A 20908-nucleotide genomic window follows, 5' to 3' on the forward strand; every position below is an offset into this window, starting at 1 on the left:
CATGAAGGTGGGAGGTGGAATGCTGTTCATGAGAAACAGTAAGGTCTTTGGTTTGGCTAGACCTCAGAGACAGTATAGGGGAGTGCTTTGTATTGTCTGGAAAGGTTAGACTGGAACTAAATTATGAAGGGCTTTAAAGTCAAATTAAGGAATTTGTGGTTTGTTCTAGAGTCAAGGAGAGAGCTTCTAAAGCTTCTAAAGCAGGGTAGTGACATGGTCCAACCAGACCAGAACATTAGAAATATAAATTTGACAACTATGTGGAGACTGGATTGGAGAGAGGAGAGACTGGAGTCAATGAGACTAATTAAGAGATTATCCTAATAGTCTAGGCAAGTTTCCAAGAGCTGAAATTACAGTAGTAGCTAAAGGAAGGGGGCAGAGAGAAAGAAATATATTACAAATCCCTGGTAGAATGTAAGCTTCTTGAGTAGAAGGAATATTTCATTTTTGTCTTTTTATTCTCAGCATCTACATTGCAGTGATTTGCATATAACAAGTGCTTAATAAATGCTTGTTAAATAAAAGTGTATAAATCTACATGCCCCATCTGATGGAAGTTCATAGATCTCAGGTTGGCAGGGGCCCCAGAGGAGGTATAGTCAAACCTCTCATTTTACAGATAAGGAAAATGAGGTTCAGGGTGGTTAAGTATCTTTAGTTGTCCAGGATCAAAGTAGCAAGCCTTAAATGTATGGGATCTGAATTTGGATCCTCTGACTCTAAAGTTAGTGTTCTTTCCACTGTGTCACATGACCTCCATAATACAGTCATAGTTCACGGAAGAAGAGATGTGTAATGGTTAATGAGTCCCTACAGAGACGCACAGAGATAACTGTTAGTTGCCTGACATAAACAATAGAAAGCTCTTCTGCCTTCTCAGAACATGTGGCTGAAAAGTGATGGAGAGCCTTGAGAGGCCTGTCAAACTTGAGGACCATGGCCAACCCCTGCTGATGCCTGTGGGCAAAAATTGCCTTACCAGAAGCAACTAAGGGTTATGTACCCATCGTCCAAACAGTCTTAGGGACACATGTAGGATGCTCATCACTCACATCGGTAGTGAACATAGAGATTTCCAAAGAAAAAGAAGTGTTCAGAGGAAGTGAACAGCTGACTGAGAAGATGGTGTCTAAGAATACAATTTAGCATTTTAAAACACAGGAATTCTTTCCCAGGGTCGAAGTACACCTAGCAAGTGCAGTGAAACTATCTATTTCTCCATTCTAATACTATCAAGTTGAGGACTTAAAAATGAAAAGAGATGGGGGAGTAGAAAACTGCCCATGTTCTGTGGGGGAAGTTGGGCAAACAGGAATGGAAAACTTTCAATAATGAAAATCTGAAAACACAAAGAAAAATTCCTTACGGGGAGAAGGTGGAGAATATTTCTTAAAAGTACCATTGTGGCTGCATGGGAAACTTTAACCAATGCATGTTGTAAAAAGACATAGAGAGCTAACAAGGAATAGAAAGGGCTGCCTCGGGAGAGTATTGATTCTCCTGAGCTCTTTACCTACAGGCAGAATGGTTATTTGTTGGGGATGTTGCAAAAAGGATTCTAGACCACATCTAAGGCAAACCAAGTGTTCTCAGAAGTCTTTTCCAGCAATTAGTTTCTAACTGGGCAGTTATGCCACACACAGAAATTTGGTCTCACCTGTTCACTGTCAGATATCCTGATTTCTTCAAGTTCATCCAAGTTGTCCAAGGTGGGAGGCAAGGCTGGTGATCCTTTCATGCCTCTAAATGAGCCCCAATCACAGTCTTGCTCAGCTGGCAGCCCTAGAAGGATATGGTTTTGCAATAAATATGTACTAAGAGGCATAATGAATGATGCTGCAGGAAGCATGAACAATTAACATTTGCCACGCATACCCATTGTCTGTGGTGTCATTTTTTCCCCCTCTGTTTAATAATTGTTAGCCATTTTCCTATTCTAGCTATAAAGGATCTCTGACATCTTGATCTTCTAGGTAGTATATGAAGAGGGAATAAAACAAAAGGCCTCCTTAATTCAATGGTAGAATTTAGAACTTTTTTGATCCAAGGAAGGGAAATAGAATGGAATTAAGAGACTCAAGGTTTTAATCCAGCTCTTCCAATACCCACCATCCCCAACAACTACCCTATTGATTCTACTATTAAAGAGATGTATGATCTCAGCTCAGTTGTTTAGCTGCTCTGAGTTTCAGCTTCTTCATCTATAAAATGGAAATAATAGTACTTGACCTACCTGTCCCATAGAATTATTGTGAGGCCAGAATGAGGATATGGATGTGATAGTATAAAGAATAAAGTGCTCTACAGTCATAATGCAGTGAATAAACATAAACCAAGGAGGCAAAAAAACTGAATCCTGGTTCCAGTGCTGTAACAAACAAGCTATATGTTCTGGAGAATTTGCCTCTCTGGGCTATGCTTTCCTCATCTTCAAAATGAAGGGTTTGGACTAAATGATCTCTAAGGTCCTTTTCAGTTCTATACTTCTAAATTCTAAGATTCCCTTCCACCTCTAGAAATCAATTTTTATGTTCGAAGGTTACTTGTAGTTCTTATATTTTATGTCCTCACACTCTTTCTGTTCTAATATTCTTTGTGGAAAGATTCTTCTGGGTCTGATATAAATCTTCAATTTTAAAAGATCTAGGGTGATATAATAGATAGAATATAGACCTTGGAGTCAGAAGATTTGAGTTCAGATCTGTCTCAGATGCTTGATTACTTGTTATATAGCGCTGGGCAAAGCAATTAGCTCCTTTGAACTTCAGTTTTCTTATATAGAAAATGGGGGTAATAACACCTATTTCACAGAAGTGCTATGAGGCTCAAAATGAGATAATTAAAATGAAATATTTTGGAAACCTTAAAGTACTAGGGGCAGCCAGGTGGCACAGTGGGTAGAGCTCCAGCCTTGGAGTCAGGAGGACCTGAGTTCAAATCCGATCTCAGATCAGACACTTGACACTTACTAGCTGTGTGACCCTAGGCAAGTCACTTAACCCCAATTGCCTCACTGAAAAAAAAAAGGAATCCCTAAAGTACTATACAAATGTCAGTTATTATTATTTTGTTGTTGCTATTACTATTATTATTGCTGACTTACAATATTCTGTGTTCTAAGGTCCCTTCCAACTCTGATATTTTTGATAGAAAAAAGGTCAAATTGGAGTGAGGACGGAAGTGACCAAAGCCAGCTAGGGTTCAATAATGGGTCTTAACGTTATTTAGATAAAACATTGCTAAGTTTAGGTTAATATTCAGGCATTATTATTTTCATAAATATTTTATATCAATGTATATTGGAAAAGACAAATCAGGACCTTGAAATGATAGCTCAATAAATTATAAGGAAAACTAAAGGGATAGTTGAATCCACCAGGAAGCAATGAGAATGTCGAAGTAACAAAAAACAAGTTGAGACAACCAGAGGATGAACCGAGTCACCAATATTCGCACCTTAGACCATTACTGGGACCATGAAGAGCTCCCTCACCCTCTCACTGTAGTTTGAATCAGGCACATGTAGGATTGTGCTAATGTGAGTGCTGAGAGCAAACAGTATAAGCGGGGTCAGAATGACATTTGGGAAAGCAGGCAGGAAGAGCATCGTGGAGATATATCTTACGAGTCTAAGGTCCTGAATTCAACAAACAAAATTTTTAAAAATGTAAGTTTCTACACCCACTCAATGAACTTGCATGCCCACAGAAACTTGCAATTTTAAGTATGTAATGCAGCAAGTAATTCTAGCTGCTAGCTGAAGCTACTAAGTTCACTTAGATAAACCTAGTTTTTCTCTACAACACTTCTGACTCCAAAATAGGTCAGGGAACAAGACTAAAGTCCCTTTTAGGTTATGGTATTGATAAATTCTGGACACAAAAATAATGTAAGCAGAGATGGCTAGGGACATGGGGATTTAATATTCCCCCAAAGTAATTCTTATTGACCTCAATAATAATTAAATTACTGTTCTCCCCTAACAATTCCCTCATGTAAATCAATCAGTAGGATGGCTATAAGCTACTTATCATTTCCTTCATACATCTATGCCACGCACTTGATTCTTGAACATTAATCATCCTGAAAGAGGACATAAAACATCCATACCTGTAGCAGCACCAGATCCCTTGGCATTTTCGGGGACAAATGACGTTTGACAGGCTTTGCTTCTACTGGGATCAAGAGCTGCCTCCCACTTGAGGGGTAGTAATTCATCCTGAACAAATGAGGGCTTGCTCTTAAGGAAGAAAACAAGAGACAGGAAAGAAAATAATAATCATCATTGTGTTGGAGTTTTAGTTGTATTTATTAAAAACTCTTCTTGTGTATAATTATAATCCTCATATATCATATTTCTAAAGCACTTTACAGCTTGCCGATCAAACCCCATAACAATACAGTAAGGCAGAGAGTACAAATATTACTATCTTAATTGATAAAACAGGATCAAAAGGTTAAGGGACTTGCCCAAGGTCATATGGCTAGAGTTAAATCTTGCATGCAAGGCTTCATTTTTTCTTAAACTCTACCTCAGTGACCATCTTCATGCTCTTGATGCTTTCACCTCTACAATTTCCTCCTCTGATTGGTGAGTTCATCCCTGAACTTCCATTTGAGAAGAACCTATGTTAGCTATGCTTAGCCTAGACCTGGTTCAGCCCACAACTTCCTGGTTTCCTTCTGGACCTTGCCCATGCAGATACCTCCTGCACCACTCCCACCACTCAATTTCCTTTTGTGTGTTGTTTTCCCTCTACTAGAATGTAAGATCCTTTAGGAACGTGACTGTCTTATTTTTTGTCTATTTGTATCTCCAGCACATAGCATGGCACCCCACACGTAGGAAACACTTGATAAGTGCCCTGTCTATCTATCTTTTGGCTCCTAGTCTAGTATTTTTTCTCTCTTACACAATGTTTTCAAGTAAGAGGTACATAATAATAAATGCTACTTATTGATCTTAACATCCTCCTTATTTTGCCTACAATTCACTTTGCTCTTCATCCACGTGGCAAATGTGTTTTATGATTCAGAGAAGAAGGGGAAAGAAAAACAATCCGGGAGCCAGGAAGATGTGAGTTTAAATCCCACCAATGATAAATACTTGTTGGATAACTTTGGGAAAGTCACAACCAGTTAGTGATCTAGGCATCTTTCAAAGTCTGTAATTTGGAGAGAAAGTGCTAATCTGCACTAGTAGAGGGTGTTTCCTCACCTGAAATTCCCTTATACCAATGAAATCACAGGTCCAAGTTCATAAACTTGTTCTTATTTATGGCTTCAATCTTTTATTCATTATTTATTTAACCAGGAAAGTTCTCTTTCTTTATTTTGTCAGTCCCAATCCTATTCATTCCATAAGCCCCAAATCAAATCCCAGACCTTCCAGTAAACCCTCCTTAACTCTTCCAGACCACACTATCCTCATTCTCCTCTACAATCCTAATTCTCTTAGAATTGCTGAATCACAGAATCTCAGAGTCGGAAGGAACCTCAAAGGTGATCTAATCTAACCTTTCACCTGACATAAGCATCCTCTTTAAACTTTTATAACATTCTATCTACTATCTCCATGGCTAGGAAACTCACTAGTTTATGAGATGGCTCATTCTACTTTTATACAGCATACATTGTTTGGACCACATTCTTCATGTGCAATCTAGTCTGCTTCTCTGAAATTTTAACCCATTGTTCTGAAGCCTATTCTATGGATCCCCCTTTCTGTACTATGGTATTTATATATTGTCTTGATTTATTCTTTATTCTTTTTGTTTGTATGCTTTCCATTCATTTATTCATTCAATGAATACTTATTAAGTCCACATATGTACTGAACAATAAGTTTATGCTGGATACACATTTAATCAACTCCACTGGTACCCTATTGCCTCTAGGATCAAATGTAATAGGAACAGTAATAATAATAATAATAGTAATAATATTTCTATAGCATTTATTATGTGCCAGGCATTGCACTAAGTACTTTACAATTATTAGCTCATTTGATCCTCACAACAACCCTGGGAGGTAGGTGCTATTATTACCCTCATTTTACAGATGAGGAAACTGAGGCAGACAGCAATAAGTAACTTGCCTAGGGTCACACAGCTAGTGCCTCAGACTAGATTTGAATTCAGGTCTTCCTGACTCCAGGCCCAGCGCTCTATCCATTGTGCCACCTAGGTACCTCTATTTGCTTTTTTTTGTTGTTGTTGTTTGCCTTTTTTTGTTGAGATAATTGGGGTTAAGTGACTTGCACAGGGTCACACAGCTAGTAAGTATCAAGTGTCTGAGACCGGATTTGAACTCAGGTTCTTCTGACTCCAAGGCCAGAGCTCTATCCGCTATGACACCACCTAGCTGCCCCCTCTGTTTGCTTTTTAAAGCCCTTGATAATCTGGTCCCTCCCTACCTTTCCAGTCTTTTTACACCTTACATCCCCCACAAGAATTGTCTGAGCAAGTGATAATGACCTCCTTGCTCTTCCTCCATTAAAGCTTCCCATCTCTTGACTGGGCATTTTTACTTGCTGTCTCCCATGCCTGGAACTCTTTCCCTCTTCATCTCTACCTCCTAAATACACTGGCTTCCTTTAAGTCTCAGTTAAAATTGTCACTTTTGCAATAAGTCTGTCCCAATCCTTAATACTACTACCTTCCCTCCATTGACTATCTGTAATTTAGCTTGCAAATATCTTGTTTGTTTATAGTCATTTGCATGCTGTCTTCCCCATTAACTTTTATTTCCTTTTCTTTGTATTCCAGTGCTTAGCCCATAACAGGCATTTTAAAAATACTTGTTGATTGACTGACTGACTGACGAGATGCCAGAGAAAGATGCAAATTGTAAGCAAGCCACACCCCCAACTTAATGAAGCTTACAGACTAGTAAGGCGATAAGACACAAATATAGAGAACTTTCTACATGAACCATTTACCTATTCTCCAAGTCAGTGATGATCTTCTCCCTTAGATCTTACAAAGCATTTTCATTTACAAATCTCTAATATACATATCAGAAATGATTAATTTTTATATCTCTATTTATGTTTTGTACCTGTATTGTGCAAAAAGTTTCTTGAGGACAGGACAGAGTCTTAGCTAAAATCTGAATCTTCCCTATCATGCCACTTAGGTATCTTGTGCATGTTTTGAGGGAATTCTTTTGGGGATTATGGGTTAAACTAGATAGCTTTTGAGGTCCCTTCTAATGCTAATTTTCTGTGATCTCTTTGAGCCTCAGTTTGCTTATCTGTTAAATAAAGATAACAGTCACATTATTTACCTCACTGGGTTGATGCTGAGGATCAAACGAAACAATCTATTTGAAATTACTTCATAACTATAAATTCAATTCAATTTGGCAAGGAATTATTAACTACTTATGATGTGCCAGGCACTATATTGGGTCCTTTTTTAAATAAAGAAAATAAAACAGTTCCTACCCTTAAGGATTTTACATTCCACTGAGGGAAAAAAGTACACGTATATAAGAAAGCTGAAAAACATTTTTAAAAGACATTTCATAGTGGTGGAATGTTGGACACTAATAAAGGGTAGAATCAGCCTTTTATAGGAGGTAGCACTTGAGCTAAGTCTATTAACATGTATCTATTGATGAAGCCTACTTAAAAAAAAACTGAGAGTTGTCCTTGTGACTATACATATTTAATCTTCAGTTTCTTTGAATGAGATCTATACCACGTCCATTAACTAACCAATCACATCTTTCTTATGTGGACAAAGTAAGGTCTTGAAAGATAGAGGGTAACTCTCAAATCTTGTCTAATAGTGGATACGGAAACACAGTCCAGTTCAAATACTGCTGTTCCTACCTGTGCCTGTGATGCTGTAGAGAACAGAAGTTCAAAGTCTTTGGTTTTAGTCAAGTCTTGAGCTTCCTGAAAATTTAAAAACAAAATGCTATGGTTATGTATATTATTATTATTATGAACACGGTTCTTCTGTGTTCTACACTTTAATCTTAATTTGCTATAAGGAAGATTTTTCTGATTTCTTTTAGACTATGCACTATTGTTGGTACATGTGTTACTGGCTACTTATACCCATGATGCATCTCTTTCCATTATTCTTTGGGTCACCTACAGTTTTACTCCTCTTGAGACTGAAGTGTTTTATGATTCACAATCAGATAGCATTTCCAGGAGAATATTAGCATTAAAAAGATGGGCTTCTATGTCCAAGCAATTTGGGATATGGAAAGCACTGAATGATTTATCCTTTCTCAACTATGGGCACAATTCACTATCTTTCTGCAGTATAGACTGGTCATGTAGTAAGAATTGGAGATAATAGAGGGTATGAATGCCATAACAGTAACCTCAACATATTAAAAGACTCAGAAAAAGGTGTTCAGGGCACTATGCAGATCATAAAATCAGCAAGGACCTTAGAGATCAGCTAGTCACTGAATGTAAGTGCTGGAAGGGACCTCAGAAATCATCAGATGAGCAGACTTTCATCTCCTTCATTTTGTAAATGGAGAAGCTGGAGCCTAGAGAGAAAAATGACTTGTTAAAAGTCACACAGCCAAGTAGTGTGACAAAGCCAAGACTCAAAGTCAGATCTCAAATTGCAATCCTGTGCCCTTTCTTCTCCATTATACTGCCTTTCTTTTGTGAAAGATTTATGCCAAACCACAAGGAGAATCATTAAAGATAAGTGGATAGAAAAGGGTTGTAATCTCCATGGGAGGAGAAAGAATATCCATTAGAAGAGTACAAATATATCTGACAAATTTCAATAGGCAGGCAACCATGCCAAGAAAACTCCGCTAACACGATGGCTGTGTAGACTTTCTGAGAGTTGTACATCTTGAAGGACATTCCATCTACAGTCTCCATGCATTGAAATAGGTGATCTGCCATGTCTGCAATGCATTCACTCTTCTCATTTGCCTCTTTAAATCCCTAGATTCCTTCAAGACACAGCACGGGTACAACCTCCTACAAAGGGCTTTCCTGATTCCAAAGCTGTTTTTAGTAATAATCACCAACATTTATAAAGTGCCTTACACTATACAAAATCATAGTGAGGTTTTAAGCTTTTTTTTTTTAAATAGCTTCTTCTTGTTTTTCAGCCACATGCATCTTGTCTGACTCTCTGTGACCCCATTTGGGATTTTCTTAGCAAAGATAATGGAGTGGTTTGCCATTTCGTTCTCTCAGCTCATTTTACAGATGAGGAACTGAGGCAAACAGGGTTAAGTGACTTGCTCAGGGTCACAGTTAGTAAGTATGTGAAGCTGGATTTGAACTCAAGAAGATGAATCTTCCTGACTCTAGGCCCAGAAGTCTATCCACTGCACCATCTAGCTGCACCTTTAGGTAGCTCAGGACCACACTAAGTTATTAAAAAGTTATTAAAACCTCATTAAGACTTTTTGAGATGCTATATATGCAGCATCTCATTTGAACCTTACAACTAACCCATCAGGTAAATACTACACATATTATTATTCCCATTTTATAGATGAGGAAACTGAGGTTCAGAGAGGTTAAATGATTTGTCCATGATCTCACAGCCAGTAAGGTTCAGAGGTGGCAACTGAACCCAGGTCTTCCTGATTCCAAGTACAACACTCAGACCCTGCTACCTTTCTTGCTGTTAAAATGACTTTATTGTATATACTTTGGATTCATATATCTATGTATAGGTTGTATTCTTCTAATACAACATATATACTATAAATTCTTTGAGGGTTGGGACTTCTTGCTTTTGCTTTTGTGGGTTTGTATTCCCAGAGTCTCATATAGTACTTTGTACTTACTTCTTAAAAGACTTTTGTTAAATTGTGTTAAATTAAATACCATAATTTCTGGTAAATGTGAATATTCCTGGGAAGAAAAATAATGATTAATAATGTGGGAAGAGAGTTGGGCTAAGATGCTCCAGGTAGGAACAAATCCCAAATTTTATATAGCTCAGGTACAATATGGTACCTTCTCTTTTCCATAGGCATCAAACTTGGGCCCCAAAACTCCCAAGTAAGGCCAAAACCAGATTAAGATTTAAATAGAACATGTTTAACAAAGTAAATAAAATGTAATACAAATTCAAATAGATTAATACAATGTCATAATATTTGATTAAAATACAAATAGCACTAATTTGTAGCTTTCTAAATCAATATATGACAGGATCCATTTTCTATATGAATCTGACACCACTGATTTAAACTATCCCCAAAGGAAGGGAAAAGCTATAGCAATCTATTACTGGCCAATCTATTATTATTGCTACCATTTATTTTCTTTTTAAAAATAAATTTTATTGATAACTTTTATTTTTTACAAAACAAGGGATAGAGGACCAAACCTGGAGTCAGAAGGACCTAAAATAAAATCTGAATGTATACTTGCTAGCTGTGTGACCCTGAGCAAGCCACTAACTTGTATGCCTCAGTTTCCTTAGCTATAAAATGGGGATAATAATAGATCCTGGGGTTATCATAAGGACCAAATGAGGTTATAAAGCACTTTGCAAAAGTTATTATATAAATGCTATTATTATCATCACATCACCTGTGGTCATCCCTTTGCCCCTCCCCCAGAGCCATCCCTTATAATGAAGATGTTTTTAAAGGGTAAGAAGAGAAAAAGTAATTTAGAAAAAGCAATCTACACAAAAGTCTGACTTTTAATTCAGTGTTCCAGACCTGTAGATATTCCAGTTCTTTAAAGGAGTAGGAGGATGTATCTTTTCCTATATCTTCTTTGGGGTCAAGCTTGATTATTTTAATTTCACAACCTTTTGTTTCAATTGTTTTGTAGAGACTGTTTTTTCCCTTTACATCATCATAGTCACTGTTTTCCTTGCCTTATTTCATTTTTCATTGGTCTATGTGAATTAATCACATTCATTATTTCTTACATTATCACAACATAATCTGTTTAGCCATTCCTCAATTGATGGATATCCCCTTGCTTTCCAGTTCTTTACTCCCATAGGAAAAATGGCTATAAAAATTTTTGTGCATATGGAACATTTTTCTTTTTATCACTGACCTTCCTGGGGTCTATGCCATTAATTTGCAGTAGTTTATTTACAGAAAACTCAACTACAATTGCTAATAGAAAAAGGCATGTCAGAAAGAAAAAGGAATGGGGGATGTACCTGTGATTTTATTGGTAGAGGGAACTGCCAGGTGAGGATATTCCTTCTATCAATACTGATTAGCACATTTTTCTTCAACTTACAGTCTCAGTACATGAGTTCTTAACCTTTTCTATGTCATAAACCCCTTTGGTAGACCCCTTCCCAGAATAATGTTTTCGTTTAGTTTGTAAGATATTTTTCCCATCTGAGTTCACTTACCCCCTGAATATTAAGAACCACCATCTTAGAATTGCCTAGAACATTGAGTGGTTAAATGACCTGCCCAGGGCGACACAGACAGTCTGTAATAAAGGTAGGCCTTGAACTCAGTTCTTGACTTCAAAGCTAGTTCCCTATGCACTAGATGATGCTGCCTCTCCAGCGAGAAACAGAAAAGACAAATCTAAAATCCCCATACATGTAGTAGTAGTAGTGGTGGTGGTGGTGGTGGTGGTGGTGGTGGTGGTGGTGGTGGTGAGTAGTAGTAGTAGTAGTAGTAATAGCAGCAACAGCTAACATTTATATAGTATTTACTATGTGCCAGGTACTATGTTTAATGCTTTATACATATTACCTCATTTGATCATCCCAACAACCCTGGTCAGGGGGAAATATGTGCTATTATTATGCCCATTTTACAGATGAGGAAACTGAGGCAAATAACAGTTAATAGAATTTCCCAGGGTCTCACAGCTAATAAATGTCTGAGGCCAAATGTGAACTCGTGTCTTCCTGATTCTAGGTTCAGTGCTCTATCCATTGAGCCACCTACCTCCACAGTCATGACTACTCAGGGTGGGTCTAACCTCTAGATGTATACTTCTCTTTCTCCTTCAAAATGAATTTAATCTAATGGCTGTGTGTGTGTGTGTGTGTGTGTGTGTGTGTGTGTGTGTGTGATTTAATAAAGTTTTGGGAGAGTTAATCTGAGTTAAATGACTAAAAACAGCTCAGCTATCCAGTAGATGCTGGGAGAATCAAGTATAAACTTCTAATCCTATGCTACCTTGAGTGTTTTAAAGTGCAGTCTGGGATAGCTCCCCGTTAAAAGAAATCTACACAGCTCTCCCTCCTATCACTGACTTACTCCCCTCCACAATGACATGACAGCTGGCCTGTGATTTGGACCCAGGCTATCTTCCAGTTCAGGTTTGCCTTTGCGTTGGCCCTGCCAGTGAAGTTGTCTCTTCTCTTTATCAAGCTCGTGGTGACACTGATTTGGCATCCATTGTTTGACTAAATACCTGAACTGTGCATCAGATGCCTTAGTTCCCTACCCCCACATTTGGCCAGACTCTTGGTAACGAAGCCTGATAGGAAATCTGACATCCTCTCAGGGCTTGGAACTTCCCCACAGTCCCCACTAATGACTCAAGGTGCCCTCTGTAAACGGCAGAATTCTGACAGTAATTACTTTTAATTCTAAGGGCTTCCAAAAGCAAACAATCATAACTCCTTTTTTGATTTAGTTTTCACACAGGCTAGCATCTTAATTTTAAAAGGTGCTAAGCATGTAATCACATTCTCAGGTTCATAGGAAATTAGCACTAGAAGCAACTCTGAGCTAGAAGGAACTTTATACATAGAAAGTTGGAGCTGGAAAGGGACCTGAGAACTCACCTAGTCTAGTTTTCTCATTTTACAAATGAGGAAACTGAAGTCAAGAGTAGGCAAGTGGTTTTATTCCAGGTCACACAGGCAATTAATGGCATAATCTTGACCAATGCCGTCAAACTCAAATAGAAATGGGGTCACTAATCCCATACATAAGGATCTCTATAAGTTGTGTATTGACTTAGTTTTGAGACGTAATATTATCTATGTGTTATTATATTTTTGCTTGTTTTATTAAATATATCCTCATCACATTATAATCTGGTTGACCCACACTCAGGAGTATTGTGGTCACACTCATGTGACCCTTTGGTGGTGTGCTGGACAGATTTCATTGGGCAGCTAGGTAGCAGAATGGATAGAGTACAAGGCCTGAAGTCAGGAAGATTCATCTTTGTGAATTCAAATCTGGCCTCAGATACTTACCAGCTGCGTACTGCTGGGCAAGTCACTTAACCCTGTTTGCCTTAGTTTCCTCAACAGTAAAGTGAGCTGGAAAAGGAAATGGCAAACAACTCTACTATCTTTGCCAAGAAAACCCTAAATAGGATCACAAAGAGTCAGACATGATTGAAAAATGACTGAACAATAAAAGAACTCAGGCCTCTTGACTTCTTATACTATGCACTGCTTCATATCACACATAACTCTTTTTTCTCCCATGTTTGTACAACTTAATAATGTTTCATTACCCAACTTTGCCATTTTCGAAGCCACTACTCTTTGCTAGAGAGAGTAAATGGATGTAAGGACTTCATATGGAGCAAAAAGGCACAATTTATGTGCTCACTGGAGTTGACTAGAAACCTGAAGAGTCCTCTTCTTGCCACTAGGTGTCTCTCTAGTTACACTAAAATGAGCAAAATCCTATCGTAATTAGAGTGACAAGGCCAAAAAGATGTTTTGTTCTTGGAATGTAAAAAAGCATTTCTTCTTGGCACTAGAATTCAATCAATGAAGGATCTATTTCGGATAATAGTACTACATTAGCAAGGACATTTTTTAATGCATTGCATCTTCCATCTCATAGGACAATATCCTTACAATTAGAGATTTCCAGGAGTAGAATGAACTGCCTAAAGAGGTCATAGGCTCCCCTTCATTGGACATCTTCCAATGCCCACTGGCTGGGTATGTCCTATTGGGGGTTACTTTTGTCTATGTGTTGGATTAGATGGCCTCTAAGTTTCCTTCTAACTCTGGAAATTATCTGATTCTTTGTAGCTGCTAGATCAGGGGTGGGGATTTGTTCTGTGAAGTTTGGATTTAGTCAAATGGATGCACTTGAGGACCTCCAGGGCCACATGTGGCCTTGAGGCTGCAGGTTCCCTTTCCTTGTAGATCATTCTTACACCAGAACCCTTCTATTCCCTGGCAAGGAGAATGGAGAGTGGAGTCCAAGCTACTCATGCCCTCTCATCTACTCCTCAGTTGATGAAAGCTGGAGATAGAAGCTCACTGCCAGTGTAGGAGAGAGAGCACACCAGTACTCCTCTCAACCTCCTTTCTCAAAGAGGGTCCCAAACTTCTAACACCAAATGAGAATGCAGGTCTCCCGATTCTTGATCCAACATACTTTCCACCACACTATAAAATCCTAGATAAAGAGCTTGAAGGAACCAATGAAGACATTCAACTCAATCCCCTCATTTTATCAGTAAGGAAAGTGCCTTGCCCAAGGTCACACAACTCGAATTTGGTAGAGCTGGAATTTGGACTCAAGCCGGCTAAAGTGGATAGAGTGTCAGGCCTGGAGTCAGGAAGACCCATCTTCCTGAGTTCAAATCTGGCCTCAGACACTTACTAGCTACATGACCCTGAACAAGTCACTTAACTCTGTTTGCCTTAGTTGTCTCATCTGTAAAATGAGCTGGAGAAGGAAATGGCAAACCACTCCAGTATCTTTGGCAAGAAAAGGCATCACAAAGAGTCAGACTAGACTGAAAAACAACTGAATGACATCTGACTACAAATCCTGGCCTCTTTTCACTTACCATGTCGCCTTCCATTTCTCTGCCTACATCTCTATCATTGACAAATATGCAGGGTATATACCTAGTATATGATATTTTGATATTTGATATGATAAATGATATTTTGTGTCCTAAATTTTTACTTACATTTTTAAACTGAGAGGAAACATGGTATAATGGATAGTAAAATGAGGAAGACCCGGTTTTGCTTCTGACAACTAAGGTGTGTGATTATGGGCAAGTCACCCAGCTTCCTAGGTTGGTGCTATCATACTCAAACAAAAATAGATCCCTGTAGTTGCATATTGAATTAGGAAAGTACAAATCAATATTCTCTCTGTTGTATTGTATTTTTATTTAGTTGGTTTAAAATTTTCCCAATTATGTTTTGATCTGGTTTTCTGCACTCAGGATTTTAACCCGTCCTCCATTTAATAAAAATGTAGATTGGCCCCTTATAGGCAATTTACGATCTCTAAGACCATAAATTGCCTGTAACTAAAACCATAAATTGCTTATAAGGGGCCAATCTACACTGTTCAAGGGAGTTTCTTTATCTCAGAGTTCCCTATATACAGGAAACCACAGGTCTGAGCTGTATCCCTATATTTCAGTCAAGCTTAATTGTTGATTAAAAAAAACTAATTTAGCTATGTGTTAGTTTCTTCATTTTGTTGGACAAAAAAGAACTATATATTTTATGATTGACTTGTTAATAAATATTTGCTTTAAAAAAACAAGAAAATAAAATTCTCAAGGTGTCCACTCTAATGAAATGTGCTGTGCTGGCCTATGACCTTTATCACATTTCAGCAGGCAGGGCCAGAACAAAAATGTATTATTTATAATACAATACTAAACAATAAACACTCATTAAGTACTCACTGTGTACAGACCACTCTGCTAGGGCAGATATAAAGCTTCTGGAATCCTTTCTGGAGACCCATGAAATAAGAGATCCCATTATTTTGTCCATAATAAAATGTGAGAAATATCTGCCTTCTATACTTCACAGAGTTATTGGGTAAATCATACTATTTAAATCTGAAAGGGGCCTTAAAGATAATTTACTCCAATTCTTTTTTGTTTTTTGTTTTTGTTTGGGTTTTTTTGTTTGTTTGTTTTTAGGCAATTGGGGTTAAGTGACTTGCCCAGGGTCACACAGCTAGTAAGTGTCAAGTGTTTGGTCTGAGGCTGGAACTGAACTCAGGTCCTCCTGGCTCCACGGCCAATGCTCTATCCACTGTGCCACCTAGCTGCCCCTACTCCAATTCTTTACATAAGGAAATTGAGGTACCAAAAGGTTAAGTGACTTTTCAAAAGTCATACAGGTATTAAGTAGAAGAACTAGGACTGAAACCCAGATTCTTTTACTCCAAATTCATTGCTTTTTCACTACATCATGCTGCAAAAGAGAATGTTTATATTAAGTGCTTTATACTTAGAAACTTCTAAATACATGTGATATTTGATAATAGTAATGAAAATACTCATAATCATTCCCCTGCTAAAATCCATTTCCAATGTCTTATTATTTTGAGCAGGTGACACTTGGCTCTCAAAAGCTATGCTAGTAGAAAATAAGCTATTATAGGTGCTACCATTTTGGAAGCAGTTCAAACACAGGCTTTGTGGTGGACGAGATGTCTGGTATCCCAGGGTATGTCCTGTCATGTTTAGAAATGCCTATCAACAGATTGGCTACAGCATGATGAATTTTTCAACAAGGTCACTCTCTTAGACCATCTTCTGTGGCACAGGAGCTCTGATCTGCCTTGGTACAAGGGACAGCCAGTTAGTTAATAAATATTTATTAAGAGACTAGTTTGTGCCAAGCACTGTACTAAGGCTTGGGACACAAAGAAAGGTGAAAGACAGTCCCTGATCCCAAGGAGCTCACAGTCTAATGAGGACAGCATGCACATATGTTACAGATGTGCTATATAGAGGGTAACTTCCATAAACTCTTGAAGTATTATTGACTTTTAGTGATAGTGACTCTTCTCAGGCTGATCTACCTAGTTTCCAGTATTTGTTACCATTTTGGTTCCTTCCCTTTCTCTCAATTGCTATCCCTAAATTCCTCCAATTTCCCAAAACCCTACCCACTGTACAAGGTCCTAATCAAATACCAGTTCCTCCTTTAGGAAGGCTCCCCTGACTAAGCCACTACGCCTCCTTTCCCCTGGCTTCTTAAGAGCACTTATAGTTTGCACCACACTGTCCAGCAGGCAGTTTCATATAGCATTGTGTTCTTTGTTTCACCTAGGCCCACATCGAGCATAGTGGATAGAGTGCCTCATTTGGAGTAAGGAAGATCTAGGTTGGAGCCCTACTGCAGATACTTAACAGCTGTGTAACTGGGTAAGCTACAACCATATTAAGCCTGAGTTTTATCGTCTATAGAATGGGATAATAGCAGTACCTGCCTTCTGGGGTTGTTATAAAGCTCATCATAAGCCTTAAAGTATTATGTAAATATCAGGTATTATAATTTATTTTTATTTTTGTTGTTATTATTTTCCCCAGCTAAACTTTTAGCTCCAAGAGAGCAGTGGCCATGCCATTTATCCTGGGCAGCTAGGTGTCACAGTGGATAAAGCACCAAGCCTAGTGGCAGGAAGATCTGCATTCAAATCTGGTTCCAGACGATTATTAGCTGCCTGACACTGGGAAAGTCACTTAACCCCTCCCTGCCTGACTCGGTTCCCTGAACTGGAAATGGGGATAATAAAAGCACCTACCTCTCAGATTAAGGATCAAAGGAGATAATAGCTGTAGAAGTTCTTAGCACAGGCTCTGGCATATAGTAGGCACTTAATAAATACTTATTCCCTTCCCTTCTCTTCCTTCCCCCAAACAACGCCTAGCATCGAACTGTAGTTTCCTAATCTATGAGTGTAAAAAAAAAGTTCTAAGTAAACAAATACGCGCTTACATCCTGTATTTTCTTCACTTACCAAGCTGGCACTGTCCTTGGGAGGGGTGCCATGCTTGGCCTCATTTAATACCTTGGCTCCTAGCTCATCTTGCAGGCTGGTATTTTGCTCTTTGAGCTCCTCCCTTGGCCGCTCTGACCCCTGACCTCGGGAATCCTCCATCTTGTTCACGAGCAGGTGGAGCACTGTGTCCCGGTGCTCCTGGAGCTGACGCAGGATTTCCTCCTTCTCTCGGTTGTTGCTCTCCTCTTTAGCAAGCAGTGCCGTCAGGCTTTGCTGCAGAGCGGCCACTTGTCTCCGAGCCTGAAGCTCACCCACTTCTAAGAAAGCCCGGAGCTCAGCCAGATCTTCCCCAGTGCTCCAAGGCTCTGATCTGCTCTTTTCCAACGGGACCTCTACCTGGGAATCCAAGTCTTGGTTTCCCCCTGCTTCAAGCTTAGTCATCAAGGAAGCTGTGGCCTCGCGCAGGTGCTGGGCTTCCTCCTCCAGTCGAAGCACCTGGCCCTTGAGGAAGCCTTCCCGCTCTCTCACCATGGCCATTTGTTGCCTTTGGTGCTGCTTATAATGCTCAAAGGATGCAAGCAGGCTCTGCAGTTCTTCATCTTTCCTGCGCAACTGGTCCTGAAACTGCTGAAGTTTTTCTCTTTGTACCCTCTGAGCTCTTTCAGTTTCTTCAACCTGAAAAAAATAATAGTATCAATAGCAGCTCATGTCTACAAAGCACTTTCCTCATAACAACCTGGCAAGACAGAATAGACATTATTATTTCTATTTTATAGAGGAAGAAATTGAGGGACCAAAATATTCAGTGGTTTGCCTAAGCTTATGTAGCCAATTGTGGTCAGATGTGAGATTTGAACCCAGGCCACAAATTTTCCAAGTTGGAAAAAACTTTGCCGTTAGTCAGTCATTTTAATTATGTCTGACTCTTTGTGACCCTATTTTGGGGTCATTTTAACAAAAATACTCGACTAGTTTGCCGTTTCCTTCTCCAGCCTTCTAAAGCCAGAGACAACCCTCTTGTACCTCCTTCTGACTCTTGGGACTTTAACACTATGCCTCAGTAGCCCTCTCATCCTGGAACTTCCCTAAGCAACTGAAGCCTTTTCACCCTGTAATATCCCTCAGCTTCTCTGGCCTCCTTCTCCCATCAGTGAGCTCTTCCTGAGGCTTCCATTCTGGGAATGGGCCCAGGTCAGCCGTATTTCATTTCCTCTCAGCTTTGCCTCTGACATATTTCAGAACATTGCCACCCTGACTCTCACCACCCCCTTCCAGCTCCTTTTTGTGTATTGTCCTCCTTCATTAGAAAGTAAGCTCCGTCACATCAGCAGCTATATTGTTGTTTGTATTTGTATCCCTATGTTTAACACAGTTCCTGGCACAGAGTAAATGCTTAATAAATGCTTTGTTGCCTTGCCTCTTCCCCATGATAGCCCCTCAAATACACTGAAGGCAACTCTCTTCTGAATTAAAATCCACTGTTATATACTTTAAACCAGTGATATTCAAAATGTATTCCGTGGTCTGATCTGTAGGATTGGATAATTGACTGATCAGATGATGAGAAGATGGGTTGCATCTGACTTTCATCACAATAGCTAGTTGTGTGGCTTGTCTCTGAACTAACCCTTACCCCCCCAACTCCCATACTCTTAATCAACTCTGTTCATGGTGCAAGTTCCCAACCTCCCATCTTCTGAGTTAGGCTTTGGTCCCTCAGGGTAGTTATAGCCTAATCACTACTTGAACATCCACAGTAGCAAAACCACAGCTGACATTAGGAAAACCTACTGCTGTGTCCACAGTGTAGGATCCTGTCTCTTCTCAGAAGGTGGTCTCTGGGGCTACAAACCTTTCTTCTCCCTTTTCATTTGGTTCGGACTGAGAAAACTACACAATATCAACAGGCATGGATAGGTTCTCACATTATCTCTTCCCTGAAACTGACCCCTCTTCTAAACATCCCTCTTGATGTCAAGGATACCACTGTCCTTCCAGTTACCCACATTCAGAACTTTGGTGTCATTTTTGACTCCTTACCCTTTCTCACATTAGGTATCCAGTCAATAAATCTTGATATTTCTATCTTTGCAATACCTCTAACATCTATTCCCTTCACTCAACTCACAGCTATCACTCTCATTCTGACCCTCATCATCTCTTACTTACACTACTGCCACATCCTCTTAATTTGTCTTAATTTGTCTCTCTTCCTCATTTTTCCTTCCCCACACCCTTCTCCACACAGCTGTCAGAAGGATTTTCCTAAAGAATGAGTCTGACCATGTTGCTCTTTTATTCAACAAACATTAATGACTTTCTGTTGACTCTAGGATAAAATATTATTTCATCCTTTTATTTTCATTCACTACCCCCCCTTTAAATTTCTATTTTGTTTTTGTCATGTACACTATTAGTACAGCAGTACATGAATATCATTTATAAATAAGTAAATATTTGCATATGATCTTCATGTGCCCATTTTCTTTCTTAATAATAGGGTAAGGAGATGAAATAAAAATACTGGAGACCACTGCTCTAAACTATACAGTCTATAAACTCATATTAAATAGTTACTTTACAGTCACACAGTGAGTCATGGAAGCAAAATGTCAACTCCTATCTGGTTTCTCCATTAAGTAGAAAATTAGAAAAAAGATATGATCAAATTGAGTGAGATATATAATTCACCAAGTCCCCAGTTAGAGCTATAGAATTATATTGTTTTTTTCTTAGTATTTTATTTTTCCAATTACACATAAAGATAGTTTTAAACATTCACTTTTTTAAGATTTTGAGTTCCAATTTTTTTCTCCCTCCCTCCCCCCCACCCCTCCCCAAGATGGCAAGCAATCTGATATAACCTATACATGTACAATCATATTAAACATATTTCCACATTAGTCATGTTGTGAAATAAGAATTAGAACAAAGGTAAAATCCTTGAGAAAGAACAAAAACAAAAAAGAGAGAAAATAGCATGCTTCAATCTGCATTCAGACTCCATAGTTCTTTCCCTGGATGTGGATAGCATTTTCCAGCATGCATCTTTTGGAATTGTCTTAGATCACACTGCTGAAAAGAGCGAAGTCTATCAAAGTTGCCCATTGCACAATGTTGCTGTTACTGTGTACAATGTTCTTCTGGGTCTGCTCACTTTACTCAGCATCAGTATAGAACCATATTTCAATGAGAATGAAGTAGTTGAAATACCAGGTGCAGAGGTGTTACCATGGCTTTATTTGAATTCAATTTT

General features: G+C 38.8%; 1 protein-coding gene across 1 annotated transcript in view; it reads right to left on the reverse strand.

Annotated features, from left to right (window-relative positions):
- CUNH4orf50 (chromosome unknown C4orf50 homolog) overlaps positions 1-20908 on the reverse strand; it is a 75935-nt gene that overhangs the window by 51402 nt on the left and 3625 nt on the right. Inside the window, exons 3-5 of the mRNA XM_078148863.1 lie at positions 17671-18327; positions 4114-4243; positions 1661-1785 (exon numbers count right to left, since the gene is read on the reverse strand). Of these exons, the coding sequence (XP_078004989.1) occupies positions 1661-1785; positions 4114-4243; positions 17671-18327 (912 nt within the window). The remainder of the gene's footprint in view (positions 1-1660; positions 1786-4113; positions 4244-17670; positions 18328-20908) is intronic.

The sequence above is a fragment of the Phascolarctos cinereus genome, unplaced genomic scaffold (assembly GCF_003287225.1).
Source record: "Phascolarctos cinereus isolate Bilbo 61053 unplaced genomic scaffold, phaCin_HiC Scaffold_9;HRSCAF=440, whole genome shotgun sequence".
NCBI lineage: Eukaryota > Metazoa > Chordata > Mammalia > Diprotodontia > Phascolarctidae > Phascolarctos > Phascolarctos cinereus.